The sequence below is a fragment of the Zonotrichia albicollis genome, chromosome 1, assembly GCF_047830755.1.
Source record: "Zonotrichia albicollis isolate bZonAlb1 chromosome 1, bZonAlb1.hap1, whole genome shotgun sequence".
In the NCBI taxonomy this organism is placed as follows: domain Eukaryota; kingdom Metazoa; phylum Chordata; class Aves; order Passeriformes; family Passerellidae; genus Zonotrichia; species Zonotrichia albicollis.
This window is the reverse complement of record NC_133819.1, coordinates 55,396,267-55,418,356: the sequence shown is the minus strand read 5'-3', so window position 1 is coordinate 55,418,356 and position 22,090 is coordinate 55,396,267. Positions and strand designations below refer to the sequence as shown.

The following is a 22,090-nucleotide window of genomic DNA, read 5'->3' as shown; positions in this document are numbered from 1 at the left end:
CAGCAGCATGAGACTATGCACACACCCTCCTATCATCAGTCTTACCTCTGCCTCTTGCCTTCTGTGCAAAGGACAGAAGCTGTAGCACAGTCTAACAAGCCCCTCTCTTTTGGTAAAATGGAACATGCTATTAATATAGAGATAAGTGTACTCTACTAAGAGCACAGATCTACATTACATACATACTGTCGTAGTTCCAGCCAAACAGGGATAATCTCTGCAGTAGCCAGAGGGGTTCTACTAGCTAGCACCTGGTGATTATTCTACATGATCTCATGTCATCATGTCATTTGAGGGAAGGCAGGGAATCTCTTCCAGGGGAAGGGGTTCCTTCTGGTCAAGAAAGCCAAGTGGGGGTAACAGCGGGGTAATGCTGACTCTGAGCCAGAGGCAGCACTCCAGGTTATGCGGCTGCAGTTGAGTCGGGCTCAGTAGCATTTTGCATGTGAATCACTCTTTTCAACTCTTTTGTTATTAATATTGTTGCTGTTACTATTTGTTTTCTTATCTCATTGCTGCTTCCAGTAACTTGTTCTTATCACAACCTATGACCTTCACATTTTGTACCTCCAATTCTCCTCTCCATCCCACCTAAGAGGAGTTTGGAGTGTTTCAGTGGGAACACTAAATTGAAGAATACAATTCCTAAAGCATGACAGCCTAATTTGGTGCCAAGTGGGTCACAAAAGTTATGATAACAACAGATCTGCAAACAGATTTGAACAGAGCAGGCTGGAAACAAACTTCATCTAAGCCTTTGTTGCATTAGGTACAGAGCCACCTGGCTACAATGTTGCTTGATCTGTTCATGTGGTTGTGGCACTGTCCCGGTTCAGAGCAAATTTGGGAGAGAATCCCCAAAGGGGCTCCGGTAGGAAAGCAGATCCAATTGGGCCCAGCCCCCATCCGGTTCAGCAGAAACCTCTGCCTGGGGAAGGCACTCATGAGAAGCAGAGCAACAGGAGAGTGCTTTTACAGGAGGCCAAGAGAGACCGTGTGTCCTGGTTTAGGGCAAATCTGGGAGAAAACCTCCAAAAGGGCCCCCCCAGAAAGCAGGCTCACACAGCCCCTCCCCCCAACCAGTTCAGGAAGAATTTACTTGGAGAGAAGTGGAAGAAAACCTGTTTATTTAACAGGCAAAGCACTCCCCAGCACAAGAAATGAACAATACCAGATGACAAAACTAATTCACCGCTCTGAAGAGATGACAAATTCAGAAAGTCTCTCCAGTGGGTGGTTGCTCTGTTATCAATCCCTCCGACACGGGGAAAGGCTGCTGCCCAGAGTAGGCTCCCATAGGCCACAAAGTGCAAGCTCTCAGTGTTTTCCCGGGTCCCAGTCTGGAGCAGGTTTGAACGATTCCAAGAAAAGGGAAAGAAAAACAGTCCAGGGAAAACTCTGACTGCCTCAGCTAGCTAAACTAACTAAAAAGGAAAAGGAGTGCTCTGTTCTGCCCCGTCCATGCCCAGACAACAACAGTGGAGTTCTGTGTTCCAGCAGACTGTGGGGGAGAGTGCAGCTGACAACAAAACTCTGCTTCTTCTTCTTCACCCTGCCTTCAATGTCAGAGCCAGTCTTGAAGGCACAGAATATAATATCAATCATAAACAGAACACCCAACTTGGGATACAAGCATCATAATGTCACCCTAGGACACTGTGAAAAGCTGTGGAAAGCTGAAGGGTTATAAGGGAAGAGGAGGCATCATCCACTAAAGACAACACAGGAAATGAGAAAAGGATAGGTGGGCTAGAATAACTAAATTAAAGGATGTATGTAAAACCCATGGATGGTTTCAGATTTTGAATCTAAACCACCTACTTATAGCAGCTTTAATACTTAAAGCACCTCCAGAAAGGACTGGTTATTTTTTGTCACTTCAAAACCTGAAACCATCCATATGTTTTTACACACATCTTTAATTTAGTTATCTCAGCCCATCTACCCTTTTGTAGCACAACCTTACAGTATATGTTGACAAGAAAGCATGTTTCTGGCAATATTGAATAATAAAGCAATACAAAACCTGTTAGTCTGAGATGGGAAACTACACCTATTATTGTGAAGTTATTTCTTGCCATGTGACAGCCAAGTCCTCTATTCAAACACAGGTACTTACTCTTTAGCATACACAACTTCCTTTAACTGCCATGCCAGATTTAAAATCCCTTCAATCCCAAGTAAATCATATCTAATAACACTCACATAGAATAGCATTCTTCAAGCACCCACAAAAATGTAAAACTTCAATCAAAAATAATTTCAAACTGTTGAATTAGTATCACAATAATGAATTATCTTGTTGGGTTTTTTTTTCTGATGCTACTTTCTGCATATCCAAGGCTGAATTACTAGATCTTATATTTTCCTAAACTTCAAAAGTATAAGCACTTACCCAACACAACCTGAAGTATGGGACTGTGGCTATCTCTCTAGGATGTGAATTATAAATATGTTTGAAGAGCGTTGAGATTACAAAATAAAATTTAATTTGCAGTTGGGAAAAAACAAAGCTGATCAGAGGGCAAGCAATACCTGCTTTTATTTTATTCACTGTTAGGTAAATTTCTAAAGTGTTTTTTATCATGCCCAACAAGGTTTACTCTCCCAATAAAATAAAAAGAGAAATAGCTTGAAATATCGATTGTAGAAGAATGGTTATGTTTTGCATTTTAAAAATATTTTTCCCATTAATATAAGTAGTTAGGAAATAAGAAAAAAATTGTAACAGTCACATACTGGTGTAAAAACAACATTGTGTCTTAATTACAGTAGTGCTTCAAGACTATAACTGAGTTAGGAATAGAGGTTTGTGAACAACGATACTCAAACAGAATTCAAAACTGTATCAGAAGGTTTTGCCATTTCTTAGTTTTTAATTAAGTTTCTCTAGTGCATACTCTGTGTCTTAAACTGCACACAAGAAGTACTGATTTTTTAACAATATTACTCTATTGACAAGGTTACTGACCACAACATGCCAACAAGTAAAAAGAAAAGCCAACATGTAAAAAGAAAAGACAGAAAAGTAAGTACTAGCAAAGGGGTAAGAAATAAAACATAAGAACCACTGAAGAAATCTCCCAGGGAACAAAGCTTTGACAACATACTTCAGTGCCTTAGTCACAAGCTGTCTTTCCTTTCGTACACAATTTCTTTATCTAATATAAGCAGTGCCCAGTCATACCTGAGGAACAGTCTGCATTTACATAATTAATCTTTTACTGCCACATTGCTAATCCAGGTGGATGTCCCAAGGCATTCACAATTGACTTACACTTCTCATCTTTTTTTGGTGTGTGCTATTTGGGTACTTCTCCCTTCACATAAATAGTACCACAGCTAGAAAAATATGCAGCTAATCATGGGTCAAAGCAGGGCCAGGAACTACACCCCATTAACATGCCACCAGTCAGCAGAGGAACAACACTCCCAACATCTGCAAAGCAGTGTTGCTGAGATTAGAAGCATGGAGTATTTAACCATGTAGAGATTGATCACTGTTTATTATGCATCTCATAATGCATCTCTAAATGCATCTCATTTTACTGTCATCAAGAAGGCAGGTAAAAACACTTTGCACTTGGGTTTGCATAGCCCTGGATGATTCTGGCAAGCCATCAGTTTCAAGAGGATGTTCTTTCTCGCAATTAAAGAATGCTTGCCACAGTACAAAGAGGTCACAAACAGGTATTTGTGTCAACTTTTCCACCAAGAACTGTCAAACTGTCAATCCTGCGTCGCCATGTGAGGAAGAGGCATGTTTGGAGAGGAGCAATGTGTCTTGTCTATAGTTAAAGGAGAAAATGTGCATTTCAGAGGAAGGATGATAGTGTAACTAAAGTAAGCTTATGAGCCTGCAGGAGGTCTGGCTTCGATGATTCAGTTTTTCATTGATTTTTTGAGAGGCAAATCCCTCAACTTTCTTATAATGTAGGTTCTCATTTGCTCAATGAAACAAATACAAGAAAATAATGTGATTCAAACATCACCATTCCACAAGTGGCTGCACACACATATAATACACACTTTGTACATGTACACAATGATATATATACTTATACAGCCAGGGAACTGAGGCAAAGGTAAGTTCAGCTGCTTGCTCAAAGACAAGTTCTCCTCTGCAAACACTTTGTTTAGCTACTGTGGAAGAATTTCATACTTACTATCTGTATCTGATCCCAGTGTATTGCACCTGATAGACATTGCTATGGCACAAAGCATTAGCAACGTACACAAAATAGGCCTTAACTTTTAACTTACTTTCATCTACTCTGGCTAAGATTTCTTGAGATGTTACTGCTGGTATGTTGAGAGAAGATCTGTAGTTCTTCACATACATTAAATTTATTTCACATACTGTAGTACTAAAACAAGCATAGTTTTTAAACACACATTTTATTTGTAATGTTGAAATAATAAGATAAAACTCTTTTTTTGGTAAGACCATTCTCAAGTAATAAACTTATCTAAAGAGATATAGCAATATCAGGCCACCCAATGTCTGGGAATGATTGGCATCTGACTCCAAGGCTTCGGAATGCCAAACACTTGCTTTATTAAAACTATATTATATTACACTATCCTATCCTATCCTATCCTATCCTATCCTATCCTATCCTATCCTATCCTATCCTATCCTATCCCATCCCATCCCATCCCATCCCATACCATACCATACCATACCATACCATACCATACCATACCATACCATACCATACCATACCAATCTATACTACAAAGAATACTAAAGAATACTTAGTATTAACAAAAAACTCATGACTATTTGCCAACTGACAGTCCTCACAGCTCGGACCTGATAGGTTAATTAACATAAACAATTCCACCAGAATCCAATCAAGCAACTACCTTGGGTAAACAATCTCCAGACCACACTCCACATGAGCACAAACACAGGAGCAGCAAATAAGACAAGAATTGTTTTGATCATTCTTTTCTCTGCTTTTCTCACAGCTTCTCTCTGTTCAGAGGGCATGTGAATGCCACAAAGGGATCATTAAATAAACTACTATTTTAACCAAATGCCCTGTATGTAGCAGATAGGGCCTGGCGTTCGGAAGATCTCGTGATGTTACGGGAAGACAGGGCCCCTGCCCCCTTAGATAAGAAAATTAACATAGGAATGTAGCCCCCTAAACCAGATTCCAGTAACTTTCCACTTGCCCAGGTAACTTTCCATCCCCTACTAACCATAGATGGTAAAGACAGACCCTCACCTGACGTAGAAGCCCCCTAGACTATAAAACCCCACGGGAAGAGAGAATAAAGGCCTTTGATCCTCCACCATATTGGTGTCCGCGTGTTTCTTAGGCCCGAGCGACCCCTCGGGAAGGGGAAGGGGATCGCCGTGCTGTTTCCTGAAACCAGGCCGCCTGCCTTGTATCAGAAGGCAACACCTGTACCTATCTGAAAGACCAAATATCAAAAAGCAGTCACTAAGGCTAGGTACCTATCCTGGTTCAGAGCAAATGTGGGAGAGAACCCTGAAAGGGTCTCCTCTAGGAAAGCAGATCCAATCGACCCCTCCCCCCAACCGGTCCAGGAGAAAAGACCTCCTTGGAGAAAAGTGGAAAAAACATGTTTATTAAACAATAAAACCTAGACAATATTAATCAATAAAACCCTTTGCTGCTCCAAAAGAGATGACAAACTGAGAAAGTCCCCTCCCTGGGTTTCAGCTCAGCTCACTCAGTCTCTTGTCAGTCCGTCCCAGCACTGGAAATGTCGCGGCCCAGGCCTGGCCCAGTGGGCCACAGGTGTGAGCTGCTGGTGCTCCTCTGGGTGTTCAGTCCAGAGCAGGTTTAAACAGGTCCAAAGAAAAGAAAAAAAACCCCACAGTCCAGGGAACTTCTTTGCCTCAGCTAGCTAAACTAACTAAAAGCAAAGGAGAGCTCTGTCTCACTGTCTGTCCATCCACAGACAACACAGTCAGGAGCAGGAATGTGGAGGAGTAAGAGCAGTGTCAGAAAACAAACTGCATGGTTCTTCTCCCCCCCCTGCACTCTCTGGAACACATCTTAAAGATGCAAAACTTATTATTCAGCATAAACAGAACAAGGCGATTGAGGATAAAAGCATCATATAGTCAACCCAGGACAGTACCTCAAAGTAGATGCAGAATTCAGACTAGCAGCATGCATGGAAAAGATGTGTTTAGGTATGCAAAACAGTTAACTGCACACAGAGAGGGACACCAGTACAGACAATCTAATTTAATACATTGGGTTATTTTAATACAACATGCCCTGCCATTGTCACTGATGCCAGAGTGTCACCCCATTCATCAATAATTTTTCCTCTAAGCAATTCTTGTGCAGCTTTTCTCCCAGGAGCTGTTCAGTTGGCTTCAATGGAGCTACTCAGTAATGAGGTGACTAGAGCTGTTAGGTCTGTTATTTACCCTTGGAATATCTTTACCATGTAGGTATCATCTAGGTTGCTTCAGACATGACTTATTCATCTAGGCTGTCATTTGTGCATACATAGTATCTTTTGTTAAAAACTTAGTATTTACAGTACTTCAAAAATTAAGAGAATTCCAGTGACTGGACTCATAAAGATCTTTCAGTGCTGAGTTAGGGTAACCTGAGTTTAATGAAAATATAAACATCTTGCAGCATAGTAACCATGTACAGTATCTTGCAAGACAGATACTACCAATATACTTATAAGTATAATTTTAAAAATTTGCCAACATTTAAACGTACAAACATTTCCATATAGTTTAAAAATTTTTACCTATTGCAAAATTTTACTGTATAGTTTATTTTAAAGAAGTCATAGAATGAACACAGCCATCAACAAATGTTCATCTCTGATTATCACTCTCAAAACTGAGAAAGAACACAATGTCTACTGCAGATACGTCCAGATAAAATTGTCTTCTAAAATCTCAACAAGGAATAGGACAGTAACTAAAGATATCATTGCTGTAAACACAATTAATTTAGGACATATCTCAATCTATATTTTCCATTTCCTCTCCAAAGAAAAGAAAGAAACATTACTGACATATTTTTTGCTTTGTTTGAAAACTAGAGACTAAACTGTAATCAATAAAAAGTAGCTCTACAATCATACTTTGATGTATTTGATCAGTGAAAAAGATTTGAATAAAAGTTGTACCATGTTCACAATTACCAGAATAAGCCACCTTCATGGGTTAGCCAAACCAGAAGGAAATGGCTCTGTCTGGTGTAAGTTATAATACAGCATTGTCCATTGTAACACCAAAGACAGAATTCAGACTAGGCAAATCACATTTGCTCTATTATTGTCATTTGGGTCTGAGAGATGCTAATGACTTCCAATAAATATACATATTGTGTTCTGGTAGTGGGAAATCTTGGAACCTTAGGTACTTATTTGCAATTTTTCAGCGTACACGTTCATTGTTTTTCTGGTTTGACTCCTGAAAATGATGGCTATCTTTTGTCTTTTCTGACACACATTCTGAACTACAACTCTACCTCTCTCTTGCCAGTGGATTACATTTGCCTGCATAGTTCCAGGATAAGAGCAACACAGCTACAATGGCTGTGATGTTCTCAAAGTATTCTGGCATGCACAGCTCTCATTTGGAGGACACTGAGACCACCGAGAACACTCAGTCACAACATTATTGTTGCATATTTGCATAGCTCATCTTATCAAGAAAGATAACAAAGGCATTTGACAATTACTGGACACATGCCACCACTGAAATGCTGCCAATCTTTCTTTTGAGGGTAGAGAACAAGTACTAAATGACAGCCAGAAAACTCAGTGGTGAAGGCAGTGTTTTGGCTACAACAGCAGCATTAACCATTTACTTGTGCAAGAACAAAAAAAGATCACCAAACTCAATCTTTCTGCAACATTGGAATTCAAAAAGCACAGCTTTCAGTGGAGTAATTGGCTGTAGAAAACCTGAACTTTGAGGCACTGTTGCAAGAATACGAACTTTTTTGGTCTCCACAAACCAAGAGTCTACAAAAATTTTGTGGTGCTTGCTTTGGTTCAGGAAAACTAAAAAATAAAACAAGTTTTGATTGTTCTTTAAGAAAATAAAGAGACTTCAAATGATCCACTCAGCTTCTGCCTGAAAACTTTATTTTTTGTACAGACAGCCAACCACTTCCATTGTCCCATTTCCTCCTCAAGGCTTCCTAGACACTATACAAAATTAAGATCTATCCACGTTTGGGGGTAACACTGGTTTGGTGTTGAATCACAGAAGTTAATTATCACCTGATTGCATTTTTAATATTTGTGACAGGATAATATTGAAAAACTTATTCTAGGTCTTCTGAACCTAGAGTCTTTATCAAAAAGTAGTATCCTGAGAAGCCTGCATGTGAGATAGCAAGTAACAACTTACTTAAAGTAACTAGATAAACATGCAACAAAAGCAGTAAAGTTGAAAAGTTTATCACAAAACCATAGAGAATGCAATGCTTTGAGGACTACAGAAAGAGGAATTTCAGAGAACGCAAACAAAGTCACTTTTTGCAGTTTTTATGGACAGACAGGACAGGTATGGGCTATTAGGTTGCTAAAAACAGAGATCATATTTTTGTGAATGAGAACGATCTCAAAATTTCAAGAAAAAAGGTGAGCAGGACCTTAGTAAGCTTGAAAAGATAGTGTTGATATGTATTTAAATAAAGGAGAGATTATGCAGATGAAAAAAACCAAGAAAGAAATTAGAAGAAATATAGACTTCTTATGTTCCAAGGCAACTGGTGCATCCCTCTACATCTCTGCAGAGATCTTTGTGATCTGTTCTCTTGGGTTACAATGTAAGATGTATACCAAACATAAAGTATTCTACTCCCAGTTATAAGCTCTTAAAATGGGTGGAGCAATGTTCTTTATCTTCTCCATGACTTAGCCCTGATAACTCCCTCTGGGGAAGTAGGAGCCACCCTGGGGGAACCATCTCTGCTAATGGGCCATCAAGGTCTCTCAGCATGACTCACAGAATAACACCATTCCATTGTGAGATAACCTGGCCTGGGGGAGGAACCAAGCATTTCTGGATATAATCTGAGGCTTGGGATACCACAAAAGGACCACCACTGGATTCCAAGAGCACAGGACTTCTCGATAACCACCACTGGACCTCCACAGAAGGACCAGACCTTTTCTACAGGATCACCATTTCAACAAGGCAACATCCATCACTCCAGTGGTACTGCAGACATTATTTATTTGGACTGCTACCACCACCCTGACCAACAGGGTATCAGGTCGTATTCTGACTCTGTCAGTTCAAGACAGTGTTTCTGTACTACTGCGTTTATTGTAATTTTCCTATTAAATTGTATTAAATTGTAGTTCTGATTTGGAATCTCTCACAGAATATTTGTGTGGAGTTAATTCCTCTGCTGATTTTCTTTCAAACAAGCACAGCTGTGAAATACATCATTCCCACCAGTAGTGCCTAGTAAGTGCTTTCACAGCAAGTTGATCTGACTGCCTTGTTTATCTGAACAATTATGATTCTTCATTTTGGCTATACCATAGTACATACGGTTAATTCTTGGAATTATATGTACAGAAAGGAAGAAGCATGTGAATTCAGAATAAACACAACAACTTTCACCACAGATATGAAATGCCGCTCAGTTTCAAAAGGTTTCTCTGTCCCCACCTCTTAAAACAACATTCAAAGTCATACACCTTCAAAGTCATATAGTCCAGCTGGGGGACTTTTTTTCAATTGAAATGTACTCTTACTGGAAAGATTATATATAAATAGAGTGGAGGGAGAGAGACAAAAAATAAAGATAGGAATATATCTATACACATATATAAGTGTATGCATATATATGTGTATATGTGCACATATATATTAATGTATACTTTGGTCCCAATAACCCCATGTATCACTACAGGATGGGGACAGAGTGACTGGAAAGCTGTCTGGCAGAAAAGGACCTGGGAGTTCTGGTCAACAGCCATCTGAACATCAGCCAGCAGTGTGCCCAGGTGGCCAAGAAAGCAAATGATATCCTGTCTTGTATCAGCAATAGTGTGGTCAGCGGGACCAGGGCAGTGACTGTTCCCCTGTACTCAGCATTGGTGAGGCTGAGCCTCAAGTACTGTGTTCAGTTTTTAGCCATTCACTTCAAGAAAGACATTGAGATGCTAGCAAAAGTCATGAAAAGGGACAACGAAACTGATGAAGGGTCTACGGAACAAATAACATAATGAGCAGCTGATAGAGGTAGGTTTTTCAGCCTGGAAAAAAGGAGAGTCAGGGGAGACCTTACTGATCTCTACTACTACCTGAAAGTAGGCTATAGCAAGGAGGGAGTCAGCTACATCTCTCTGGCAACTAGTGATAGGACAAGAGGAAATGGCCTCAAGCTGTGCCAGGAGAGATTCCGGATGGACATGAGGAAGAATTTCTTCACTGAAATGGTGGCTAAACATTGGAATAGGCTGCCCAGGGAAGCAGTAGAATTACTGTCTCTGGTGGTTTTCATGAAATGACTGGATGTGGCACTTACTGCCATTGGTCTAGTTGACAAGGTGGTGGTTGGTCAAAGGTTAGACTCAATGATTTTGGAGGTCTTTTTCTATCTTGATTTTAAGATTATGTACATATATCTGTGTGTGTGTGTGTGTGTGTGTGTGTATGTATAACAGTCGCACTGCTCCCCTACACTGAAATCCAAAGAGGTTTTGTGCCATAACGGTATTTCCCTATGCACCTTGGGGTAGAAAATGTAGTGTTGGGGTTTTTTTTGTGGTTTTTTTTTTTTTTTAATCCGTTTTATTTCATTGCAGAGCTGCTACTCCAAAACCTGACCACCTGGAAAGGGAGTTGGTGTGATGACTGCTCAGGAAACACTGGTTAGATACTGCCACCTGAGCTGTAAATGAAAGGGAGAGAAAATGTTTTGGGGCTTGTAACATAATACAGAGCAATCACTGGGAATGATTAGGTGCAGCGCTTAGAAGTATTTATTTTTTTCTTTCACTGGAATATGATGGGCTTTATGGTTTGGACCATTTAAAAAGACTTAATGTTTGAAGCCCTAAGTAAGAAAAAGGCTCTCCTTCCAAAAAGGGGAATACTTTTTTGATTTTACTATATAGATGATTTTAAAGTTAGCTTTAGCCTTGGTTAGCTTCAAATATCTTTCGAATGCTGAAACAATATGTGATGCAATGGCAACTACTCTGTGTAGGGGAATACAAGTGTTCTTTCAAAGACACACAGTCCCAAGTTATGTCTCCTAAAATATAAAAAAAATGTCTTCAAATTCTCATTTTAAGACAAAAGACAAAATGTACTGTATAGCACACACTGAAGAGCCTCTGGCTAGGCAAACCCCCCTCCCCCATATGTGGGTGTTAGTCCTTGTCCTTCTCTCCACAATCTTCTCAAAAATCCACGAAGTAGAGATTCTTATTACATGAGACATCCAGAGATCAAATCTTTGACCCAGGAATCCAGAAAGCAATGCTAGAAACCTCATTTTAGACAAGTCAGAGCTTGGATACCATAGGGACAGGCTCAGCTCAGAGACATGCTTAATGTCAAATAAATAAGTTTTCATAAATGTCCATTTCCTGTGTTAAACATACCACAGAGAAACAAAATAATGTTGCTGCAGTGAATATAAATGAATATAAAATCTTTGTTTTGAAGATCACTTCCACAGCTGGCTCCATGGATCACTCAGCTGCCCAAACATCCAGCCTAGTGCTCACTGTCACATTCCCTCTTTGATAACATTTTGTTTTTTCAGTGCACTTAATCTAAAATTATATGGATGACATAATTCACTTCACAACTGAAGCCAGTTCAAATGTAGGAATTTCAATCCAAAACACTGTAAAGCACTAGTCATTAACAGAATATTTACTGTGTTATATCACACTTCAGTTTTGCCTTTGCATGGTGTATACCTGGTCTAGATGTGCACAAATACATTATACCCGAAGGAGACTTTGTCCTGACACATTGCTTCAATCCTGACACCTGAGGGAAGTGTGTTTGGGACAGCACTTGCCAAAATAAACCAGCCATCACTGCCTTTACCTCCTGAATTATTGCCAGTGCTTTTGAAACCACAGGCCTATCTAGCATGTGGGCAGCTGGCCTGAAGGAAAGCAGCCTCCTGCCCTGCTCCACTTTCCACAAGTATCAGCAGGCCACCAAAGGGGTAGGGGCCAATCTCCACATAAAAAAGCAAAATATACTGCTGTGGGCAACAGTATGAGAGCTTCTCCTGCTCCTTCCTGCAAATAGACAACCACAGGTGAGGCACGAGTGGGGAGAGAGAGCCATGCTGCAGAGAATCTGGCAAGTATGAGAGCATGTCCCCACAGATGCCTGCACAAAGTTACCCAGTAGATGAACAAGACAGAAAAAGCCACAAGTTGGGCTGTCCAACAAAAAGGCAAAAATGGCAATCCTTGCCAGTCTGCCTTATGCATGGCATCTTGTGAAAGTCAGGGAAAAGCTGCTCACCCTCTCTGAATCTGTAAGCACTTAAACCAGAGAAAGCCCAACATCTACATGAAATATGAAAATAAATATAGAAATAAATCCACTCAAAAACTGATCAAGCTCATACTAAAAAGCTTTTTATATGTATATAAACATGGCTGTAAACTTGTACATAAATAAATAAGCTTTTATTTGAATGGAAACAACCAAACATTTAACATCACTCCCATTGACAAGAACCCCCTAAACTGTGCAATTTTAGATCTACAAATAATGAAATAATTACCATCCTCCTCTTAGTATGGTGCCCAGTAAACTTATTCTGTTTAAAAACAGAATTTTGTGCTGGAATGTCCCTGAGAGCTCACTCCTGCTAATGCTATTAATTCTAGCAGTGTGTAATGTGAAATATTTACATGTATTCTAGAATTCTTCTGTAGGTTTAAGGAACTGTCTACTCCATTTGCAAAACATCAGCATGTTTGACGGTTTGTCCTCTTTTGAGGTGTAGTTGTGCACACAGCAAGAGCGTACTTTCCACCCAGGGCTGAGACATGGGCGCTACCAGCACACTCTGTACTGCTGCCAGAGTTCAGTTCTGTTACAATGAGTTTGCTCCAGCTCCTGCTCTTTTTTGTGTAAACAGCTGCCTTCCAGCACCACAGTTTAGCTCTAATTAATTTCTTAATAAAAATATAATTTATTTTATAATCTAGTCCTGAAACTTGGCTAAATTCTCATTCTTGCTGGCAGTTCTAAGATATCCAAATTGCTATCTAATTAAAATCTGTTCTTTCATTCCACATTTAAAAACTAAATTCTAATATAAAGTTGGGATTATTTTTTTTTTTACTTCTTCACACACAAAATTTAGGAATGACTGTAGGATCTACTTGGTCAATTTTGTCTAAAAAATATTTACAATCAGACAACTAAGAATCTTCTGTAGGTCTGCAACTTTCCTGTGGGAAACAGTAAATATAAGAAGATTTCAGAAAGCTGGAAATGTAGGCCTTAGAAACAGAAAGAGCAGAAAAAATTAGAACTAGCTGCAGCTGCAAAGACTCAAAGTAGAAAAAGTTACAATGGTGTAGTAAAATTGGTATTACATTGCAAAATTCAGATGATTTGCAAAATGCTTTGTTAAATTTTTCAGGTATTTTTTCTATTCATTATCCAGCCCAGAAATTGTTGCAAGCAAAATTAAGTTTTAGAGAAAAACCCATGCTAAGTGAAGAACCTCTAAGTACTATAACTCTCTTCACTGATGAGTCAAAGAAGATACATAAATCAGTGATAGTATAGTTAAATCAAACAACTAAACCATGAGAATCAGACATTCAAACAGTACAAAGGTCTCCTCAGATTGCTGAACTAGCTGCAGAAGTTAAGGCTTTTCAGCTCTTCCTACAATCTTTTAATTTGATTAAAAATTCTGCTGATCTTACTAATGTAGTTAAAATAATAGAAGGACCAGTTTTAAAGGATGTTAGTAATGTTAGTGATACCCTATATCACTGTCTTTTATGTCTTTATAGAATTTTACAATTTTACAGAATCCATCGATATTTTGTTTCTCACATTACAGCTCATTCCTCGCTTCCAAGATTTATAGTAGGAAGAAATAAGAGCAGATAAACTGACAATGGTTGTTTCAAACACTTCACCAAATATTTTTAAACAAGCAAAACTAAGTCATGCCTTTTTTCCCAAAATGCACAAGAACTTGTGCAGATGTTTCACATTTCCAAAAGTCAAGCTAAAGCCATCATTAGTACTTACCCTGATTGTCAGCTTGTGCCACCCCCTGTTTCTACAGGAGCTGTCAACCGACTAGGTTTACAAAGCTTGCAGTTATGGCAAACAGGCACCACTAAGTACCCTTCCTTTAAGAAGGGTAGTTAGTGATGCCCACACAAGAGAAACAAGTAATCTTGCCTGTCAACATTTTTTACAATCATTTGCTTCACAAAGTGTGTCCCAAGAAGTAAAAACAGACTATTGCCCTGCATATATATCCCAAAAAGTGGTCACATTTTTAGTAGATTAAGGTGTTCGTCACACCTTTAGTATTCCTCACTCCTCCACAGGTCAAACAATTATCGAAAAGACGCATTACACAATAAAATGCATTCTAGATCAACAGAAGGAATCAGTAGATGCAACGCCACAGATGAGGTTAAGCAAAGTTTTATATGTGTTTAACTTTTTGAACAGCTCTTTTGCAGAACCTGATCCACAAATTTTTAGGCATTTTTCAAATCACACAGGTGAAACTGAAAGAAAATCCCCTTTTTTTAATTAGGAGCCCTGAGACAGGACAAATTGAATTCCAACTAATAACTTGGGGTAATAGGTATGCTTGTGTCTCTACAGGTGCAGGACCTAAGTGGGTCCTGGCAAAGAACATCAAACTGTATCACACATGAGAAAGCGCTGACAAGTCCAAGAGCAGAGAAACAAGTATGCAGATGTGAGCCAAAAAGAGACCCTATAGTCCACACCTGTGGAACCTGCAAACCTTGATTTTATGTCAATGATAAGTGTGTGAATTGTTGGTTTCACAGAGCTCTTTTGGCAAAAGTGTGGTTTCCATTGTGTTATGTTATAGAATAAGAGAAAGTGAATCCCCTCACTGGATTTTTAAAGGTGAAATTACCTCATTTTTAACACAGTTGATTAGTCCCTAGGTAACTTTGGGAAGGAATGAATGCAGAATTTGTGAACTGAAATATATGGGGAAATCTTTTGCCAAAAAATAGCTCACAAAAGATATGGAGTGAAATTGAGTGTTACACGGGTGCTGGCTAGCTTTGCTTGCTTCTTACAGTGCAGATTTGCCTGTGGAACAGCCGAAAACAAATGTTTGGGTGACCTTAGCCAAGGCAGGCTCGGACCCCATGTCTGTCCAATTCGAACCCAGAAAAACCTTTTTCAAATTGTCTAGTCTGTGTGCCGGTAAAAGATTGGCTGATACCCATATATTATGATCCCTTGACCAAAAAGCAACTTAATAATAAATCAGATGAGGTTGCCAACAGGAGTAATCCTGTGGCTGATTGGGACATTTGGACCAAAGAACTTCCCAAAGCACTTTCTGAGCCCCAAGAATTGGAGATTCTTAGTTCCTTAACAATAGATTTATGTCTTACATTTTCAGATAGCAATTAGTGAGAGAATGATCCTCCAAAATACAATGTCACTCCCAATTATCCTGCTTATGGAAACTTGAGTTTTTAGTGTAGTTACTCAGATAGTTCGGGTGGACTTTCTGGGGTTGATCAATATCCACAACAATTACAAAAGAATATTGGTTCATTTGTGGAGATAGAGCTTGGCAAGGCATTCCACCACACCTTGAAGGTATTCCAAGCAGTATTGGACAACTTACTGCACTAGCACCTAGTGCTAATAGAGTCATTAAGAAAAAACATAGAGGAAAAAAAATTGCCCATCAACATGAAGAAAATTGTAACAGTGATTTTAGGCCCTGGAAAGCTGTGAAAAGAGTTTCAGCGGGTTTTCATCTACCCCAACTTGCTTCTGCCATGACAATGAAATAGATTGAGTTGGATGTTGGCTGAGCAAACAAACCAATGCCACATCCATTGCAATCATGATATGCTGCCAGATGTCATGAGTGTTAGACATGCTACCCTTCCAAATAGAACAACTGATTTTCTTTTACTGGCACATAGACATGGTTGTGAAGATTTTGAAGGATTGTGTTGTATAAATTTGTCTGACCATTCTAAATCCATCCACTAAAGTATTCAAAAGCTGAAAGTTTTACTAGCCTAAATCAAAGAAGATGGTAGATCATGGTGAGACAATTTGTTCAAAAGATGGAGCTTTGCACCTTGGTTAAGGGAACTTTGTAAAATAGGTTTGTATGTGTTGGCTGTTTAAGTGATGAAACTAGTGGTAGTACCTTGTATACTTAGGTTTGTACAACAAATGACAGACAAAACTATCAAAGAGGTTTTTGTCATACAAGAGAGAGATGTAAGAAATAGGATCACAAAAAGTTCCCAAGATCATACAGAGATGTGGATGTAAGTATAGACATCGATGAAATGCTTTGAATTAAGACCTTAGAATGGATGAGACTTATTAGAACAATAAATAGTAACCACTACCAGATTTGACTTATATCCTTTGAACAGACAAATATTTTACAACATTAAAATGACTGCAGTATAAAATAGCAACACCTCAAGCAAGAGAGGTGACTCAAACAAGCAAAAAGACATATATAGTGTAGTAGAGCTATGTAGTAGAGCTAGTAATGCAAGGTAGTCAATAAGCAACAAAGTCGGTTTCTTTTTGGTTGTACTGAAGGGGGGCAATGTGGGAAATAGTAAAGGAAAGAAGATTTTCAGAAAGCTAGAAATGTAGGCCTTAGAAACAGAAAGAGCAAGGAAAATTAGAACTAGCTTCAGCTGCAAAGCCTAAAAGTAGAAAAAGTCACAATGGTATAGCAAGCAAGGACATTAAACAATAGCTTGAGTTTTAGGCTTGGCTAAGATGCACCTTAAGACTGCAGCAAAATATGCCAGCAAGATAGTAGAAGGTTTTAAGCTTAATAATGGTCTATTGTGTATTGCTAATAGAAAGGAGACAAGCAAGCATTGTATGAAGCAGGTGTACATGTACTTTTAGTAATTGGCTAGAACAATTGTCTGTAAGCTTTAGCAATACACTATTGGCTAGAAAGTTTTTCAAATGTCCTGTAACAAAGAAATCTTTGGCTGTACGCTGGCTGTATGGGAGCTTTTGCCATCTTCCTATTGTCTCAACCATGTAATCAGGCTGATGCTGCAGAAAAAGTTCAAGGAATGTACCCCAGCAGTCGTGTCCTGTTTGTGTCCCCAACACACTTTCCCATGTCAGTTTTATATCAGCTTCAATATTACCATAATTTTAATAAATACAGTAACTACTGAGTGTGAAATATTACTTATATATATTTATGTATCAAATTAAGATAAATTAAAATACTGGCTGATACTACCAGTTCAGAGTTTTAATCACTTTCCCTAAAATAAAACCTTAAATTATTGTATCCTTTAGTAATGATGCAAATCTGTGGATGAAGTACTGGAGCTCATCTGGCATCCAGTATTTCAACTGTCATCTCTGACTCTGGGCAGGGACCCCAAATTCCTTTGCCTCAGCACATATGCCTGCAAAACCAGCTGTGTAACTCCAGTTATAGCTATTTGCTGCTGTTACTTGGCATTTCTCTCAAAGCTTTCATGCAACAAAATGGCAGTTTCTTCACATGTACTGAATGATCCCTATAAAATTTAAAAGAGCTTGAAGTATCAAGATTAACCCAGGAAGCAAAGAACTGTATTAACTGTAGTGGAGACCAAGAACTGAACTTGTACAAATTTTACTTGAAGACTCACAGGGTGATATTTCTCTTATCTTGCACATTTTCAGTTTATTTCATGTCTTTTTATGACAGGAAATGAAAATACGAAATCAGTCATATAGGTATCAGCAGCAATATACCCTTTATCAAAACTGTGCGTCATTGAGACATAAACCCTGGGCCTCTTCCAATCTTACATTTTTCCATTCTCATGGTTATTCTTCTATCTTAATTGCATGGACTTTTTTTCCTTTTACTATTTCTCTATTACACAGAAAACAGAAGTATTTCCTAAATGCCAGAGAAACAGAAGTTATAAGACATTCTAGACTGTGGTCAGACATTGTTTTCCAAATGAGCATGGCTAGTAAGTACTTAGAAGTCCTCAAAACTGATTATAAAAGTACTTTAAATCTATAACCCATATAAAGTTTATATATTATATTATATTATATTATATTATATTATATTATATTATATTATATTATATTATATTATATTATATTATATTATATTATATTATATTACATTACATTACATTACATTACATTATCTGTAACCCAACTATACACACATCTGTATAATTTTAAATAAGAATTGCATGGCCCAGTTTTAGGTTTCTAAATCCATTTTATAGCTTCACAACCAGCAGCAATATGTCCAGCACATTGGGGCTGTGGCCTTCTGTCCCAGCACAGCTGGCTAGTTGAGCCTGCAGCACACATGCTACTAAACAGTGCAAGTCAGGGTCCTGGATTTCTGCCATGGGAATCAAAATAATGCTGGACTTGTTCCCATGTGTGCATTTGAGATTTACTCCTCCCAAAGACAGTCCATAACCTTGACTGTAGTCTTTTAAATTTATGGATTGGTAAGAGGGAACTGAAAAATGAAAACACTTGAAGTTCCTTACCCTTCATATTTACCACACCCGATGGCTGGTGTCAAGTGTTAGTACTAGTCCAATTTTATACTGTAACAGAGCTTGGGTAAAAGAACTGCACTTTATCAAAGACGGTGTGAAGGCTGTCTTTTAACAGGTCCAGATGCTTCTTGCTCTGGTAAGGCATTTTACTGATCTGGAACTCTGTCTGAGAGATCTGAAAAATGTATTGCTGTATACTCGTCTCCCAAGGGCATCTATCTCTTGGAAAGTACCAGCTGGTTTTCCAAGACATGTACTCTTTGCTGGTCAGGCAAAGTTGACCTGATTTTCAGGAAACTCTGTTCAAAGCAGTGAACCTCAATCATCATAAAAACATAGAAATGCAAAGTATCTAAGTGTAATATAACAGCAAATTTCTATGAGAGACCTTCCATTGTCCTGAAATGGTTATTGGAGGTTTCAACATTTAATAACCAGGCTCTAAAAAAACCCACTTTTTCACTTCTTCTTTATGTCATTAGTCCTTGCATGTTCCTCATAAAAGCTCGTTTATTAAATTGGTCTTGCTGACTAAGGACTTCTGTAATGGAGTAGACAATTATTCAGCTCCTAAAGAAAATTGATGTTAAATACAAGGATAAATTTAAGCTTTCTTCCCTGGGATTAGCTTTGGTTTTATGCTGCATCTGTTATCTTACCTTCCATAAGAGCACAGCCAGCAACAGGAAGATGAGAATTCCCACCAACAAACTGATGGCAATGATCCATCCGACAACATACCCACGAGGCTCCAGATTGTGCAAGGCCTCAAAGACCACCTACATAGCAATTAGAAAAAAAACTTTTTAGAATTGGAAGTTGTATTGTTTTCTCTCGTACTTATTAAACACATTGTAGGGTGGCCTCACTGATTATATTTCATCTGTCAAACAAATAGGGAATGCAGCCTTAATTTAGTGCTTTCCATCAATTTTTCCCAAAGTATTTAAAGCTTTCAAGTGGATTTAGAGTAGTCATGTGTTGGATCCAAGAATATCAGACTCCTCTCCAACATCACACCCTGCCAAGCCCCAACAGTGAGCTTGTTCAGGTGCTAGGCCATCAAATGTGCACATAGTTTTGCATGAAAAAAATCCATCCCTTGGATTGGCAGGGATTGGCATGACACCTTGCATGGCTTGTCTTACTCATCATGTTCTGGCCCTGCCAAACCCCCAGATGCTTCACATGAAATATTCATTATGAACTTCTGTGGGTTAGGTTTTCTCAAGTGAATTTCTTCCCACTTGTTATCAGGGAGATGCTGAAAGTGGCTTTCTAGGTAAACAGACAGTGATTAAGAAACAAAAGGAGTAGCCAAGCACCCTGATATACTGTTGAAATGGTTTTGGGGAGGGCAACAGGGATTTGGAGTTTTTAGCTGGGTGAGAGTAGTCATTTCCCGGCTTGGAGCAGAGACAGTCATGTGGGGTTTTGTTTCACCTAGGACCTCTCCTGCACAGTGGTTTCAACATTGCCATGGAGCTCTGCCTGCCACCTGCTTGTAAGCCTGTTGCTTGCAAGACAGAAAGAGTTCTGGCTGCCCCATTGACTGAGGCTTCACCAGCTACCAGCACCAAGAGAGACAAGCGCAGCCCCTGTGGGTGCCTGGGGGAGTCATTCCTTTTCACCTGCTCCCAAAGCCACTGCGTGGTGAGATGCTTGAAGCCAGAGCTGCCCCCACTAGACCTCTTCTCTGTAGTGCAACATCATGATAAATCCCTGCCTTCCTTCCCAGCATGTACCAACTCCAATTAGCAACACCAAAGACTGATCAACACTCGCATGTGTGACTGGCGGAGTAATTTTCCTTTTCCTTTCCCTCCCTCTCACCTGAGCTGCTAGTATCACCACCAGGGAGGTCCCCTTCTTGCATCAGAGTGCCCCTGAAGCCGTGACGGAGATACTGAAACTTCTCTGCCTCACCCGAGTCACCATCACCCCCTGTTGTGGTTGAAACTACACCAAAGGGGAAATAGCTTAATGGGCAGAAAAAGTCTGGTTTTGGATTTTTTAAAAATCATTGTTGTTATAAATGATCAAATCGTGAACCAAAACTATCAAAAATTTAGCAAAGATTTATTAATTTGTCTGTGAGACCGAAGTTTGGTTTTTGAAACCACCACAGCCAAAGAGAAAGTGTCGAGCCCGGGATGGGCGCTGGGTGAACATGGATCTGACCTTCCAAGTGTCAGAGCCTTCCCCGTTCACACTCACAGCTTTGCGCAGCGAGGTTTTATACAGTTTATAAAGATGACCAAATTTCCTTTGTGTGTGTCTCTTCACATGCATCAGTATTTCTTTCCATGCGCAGAGATGGAGAAAAACTGAGTCCAGGTATGCCATCGACGTCAATTGGCTTCGGAGGAACCATGTATTCAGATGTATCAGGTTGGCATTGCTAACTATCTTGATAGATGCAATCGGCAGGGCGATAAGCGCTCTTGGGTGGCTCCCTACAACTCGGGAAACCAGCGATCATCATCCTGGAAGCTTCAATTCCTACGTTAAGGCGTTATCTTAACTTGTGTCCAGGGACTAGTTGAATCTGAATAAGACAGCTGCTCCCAGCCAGGGTGGTCAAAAGACATGGTTTGGATTTCACAATATGTTATACCATACATTAATAGCATGAATTATCCCTACCATATATTACATTGTTGTTGTTTGTTCTGTCTTGTTACATATACATATTTGAGTAATGAACTGTTCTTCCTTTTCCCACATTCTTGCCTCAAAGCTCCAAAATTTTTGAAGTCACAGGAGGGGCAATTTTTGGATTCCAGGAAGATTTCCACCTTCCTTGGCAGATACTTGCATTTTAAACCAAGACTGCTTGTTAACTACTTTTTACCCCCCAAAAAAACTGGACAACTCATACATCACTACTAAATACAAATCATCCTTGTTATGCTTTACAAGACACATTGTGTGAGAGCCAAGGACACATACAGTTATGGGTTTTTCTGGAAATGCTGAGAGCTGTTCTCTTCTCTCTTTTTCTAAAGCATGTATGGCAGGGAAATACAGACAACAAAGAGCCTTTGCACCATCTGTCTCAAGAAGACAATAGGAGCAAATTACATTATTCATATATACCATCTGAATTTTCAACTTCTTATTTCAATCAAAACTATTTCCTCAGTAGAAAGCTCAAGAACAGCTCTCCTCAATGAAGGAAATTTCTACGTAAAATTTTGCAATATCCAGCAAATGCAGAGAGGCAGCAGGGAGGCTTTTTAAGATAATTCATTTGCTTTGTCTGGCTTTGTTTTGCAAGACAAAGTAGCTGGTTTTCCTCCCCCCTTCACAAACC

General features: G+C 39.2%; 1 protein-coding gene across 2 annotated transcripts in view; it reads right to left on the bottom strand.

The window, feature by feature from the left end:
- The window catches only part of ITGA9 (integrin subunit alpha 9), a 215,588-nt gene that overhangs the window by 3,944 nt on the left and 189,554 nt on the right, over positions 1–22,090 (bottom strand). For both annotated transcript variants that reach the window (XM_005487011.4, XM_074541806.1), the window contains exon 27: positions 19,434–19,553. In XM_005487011.4, coding sequence (XP_005487068.1) covers positions 19,434–19,553 — 120 coding nt within the window. The remainder of the gene's footprint in view (positions 1–19,433; positions 19,554–22,090) is intronic.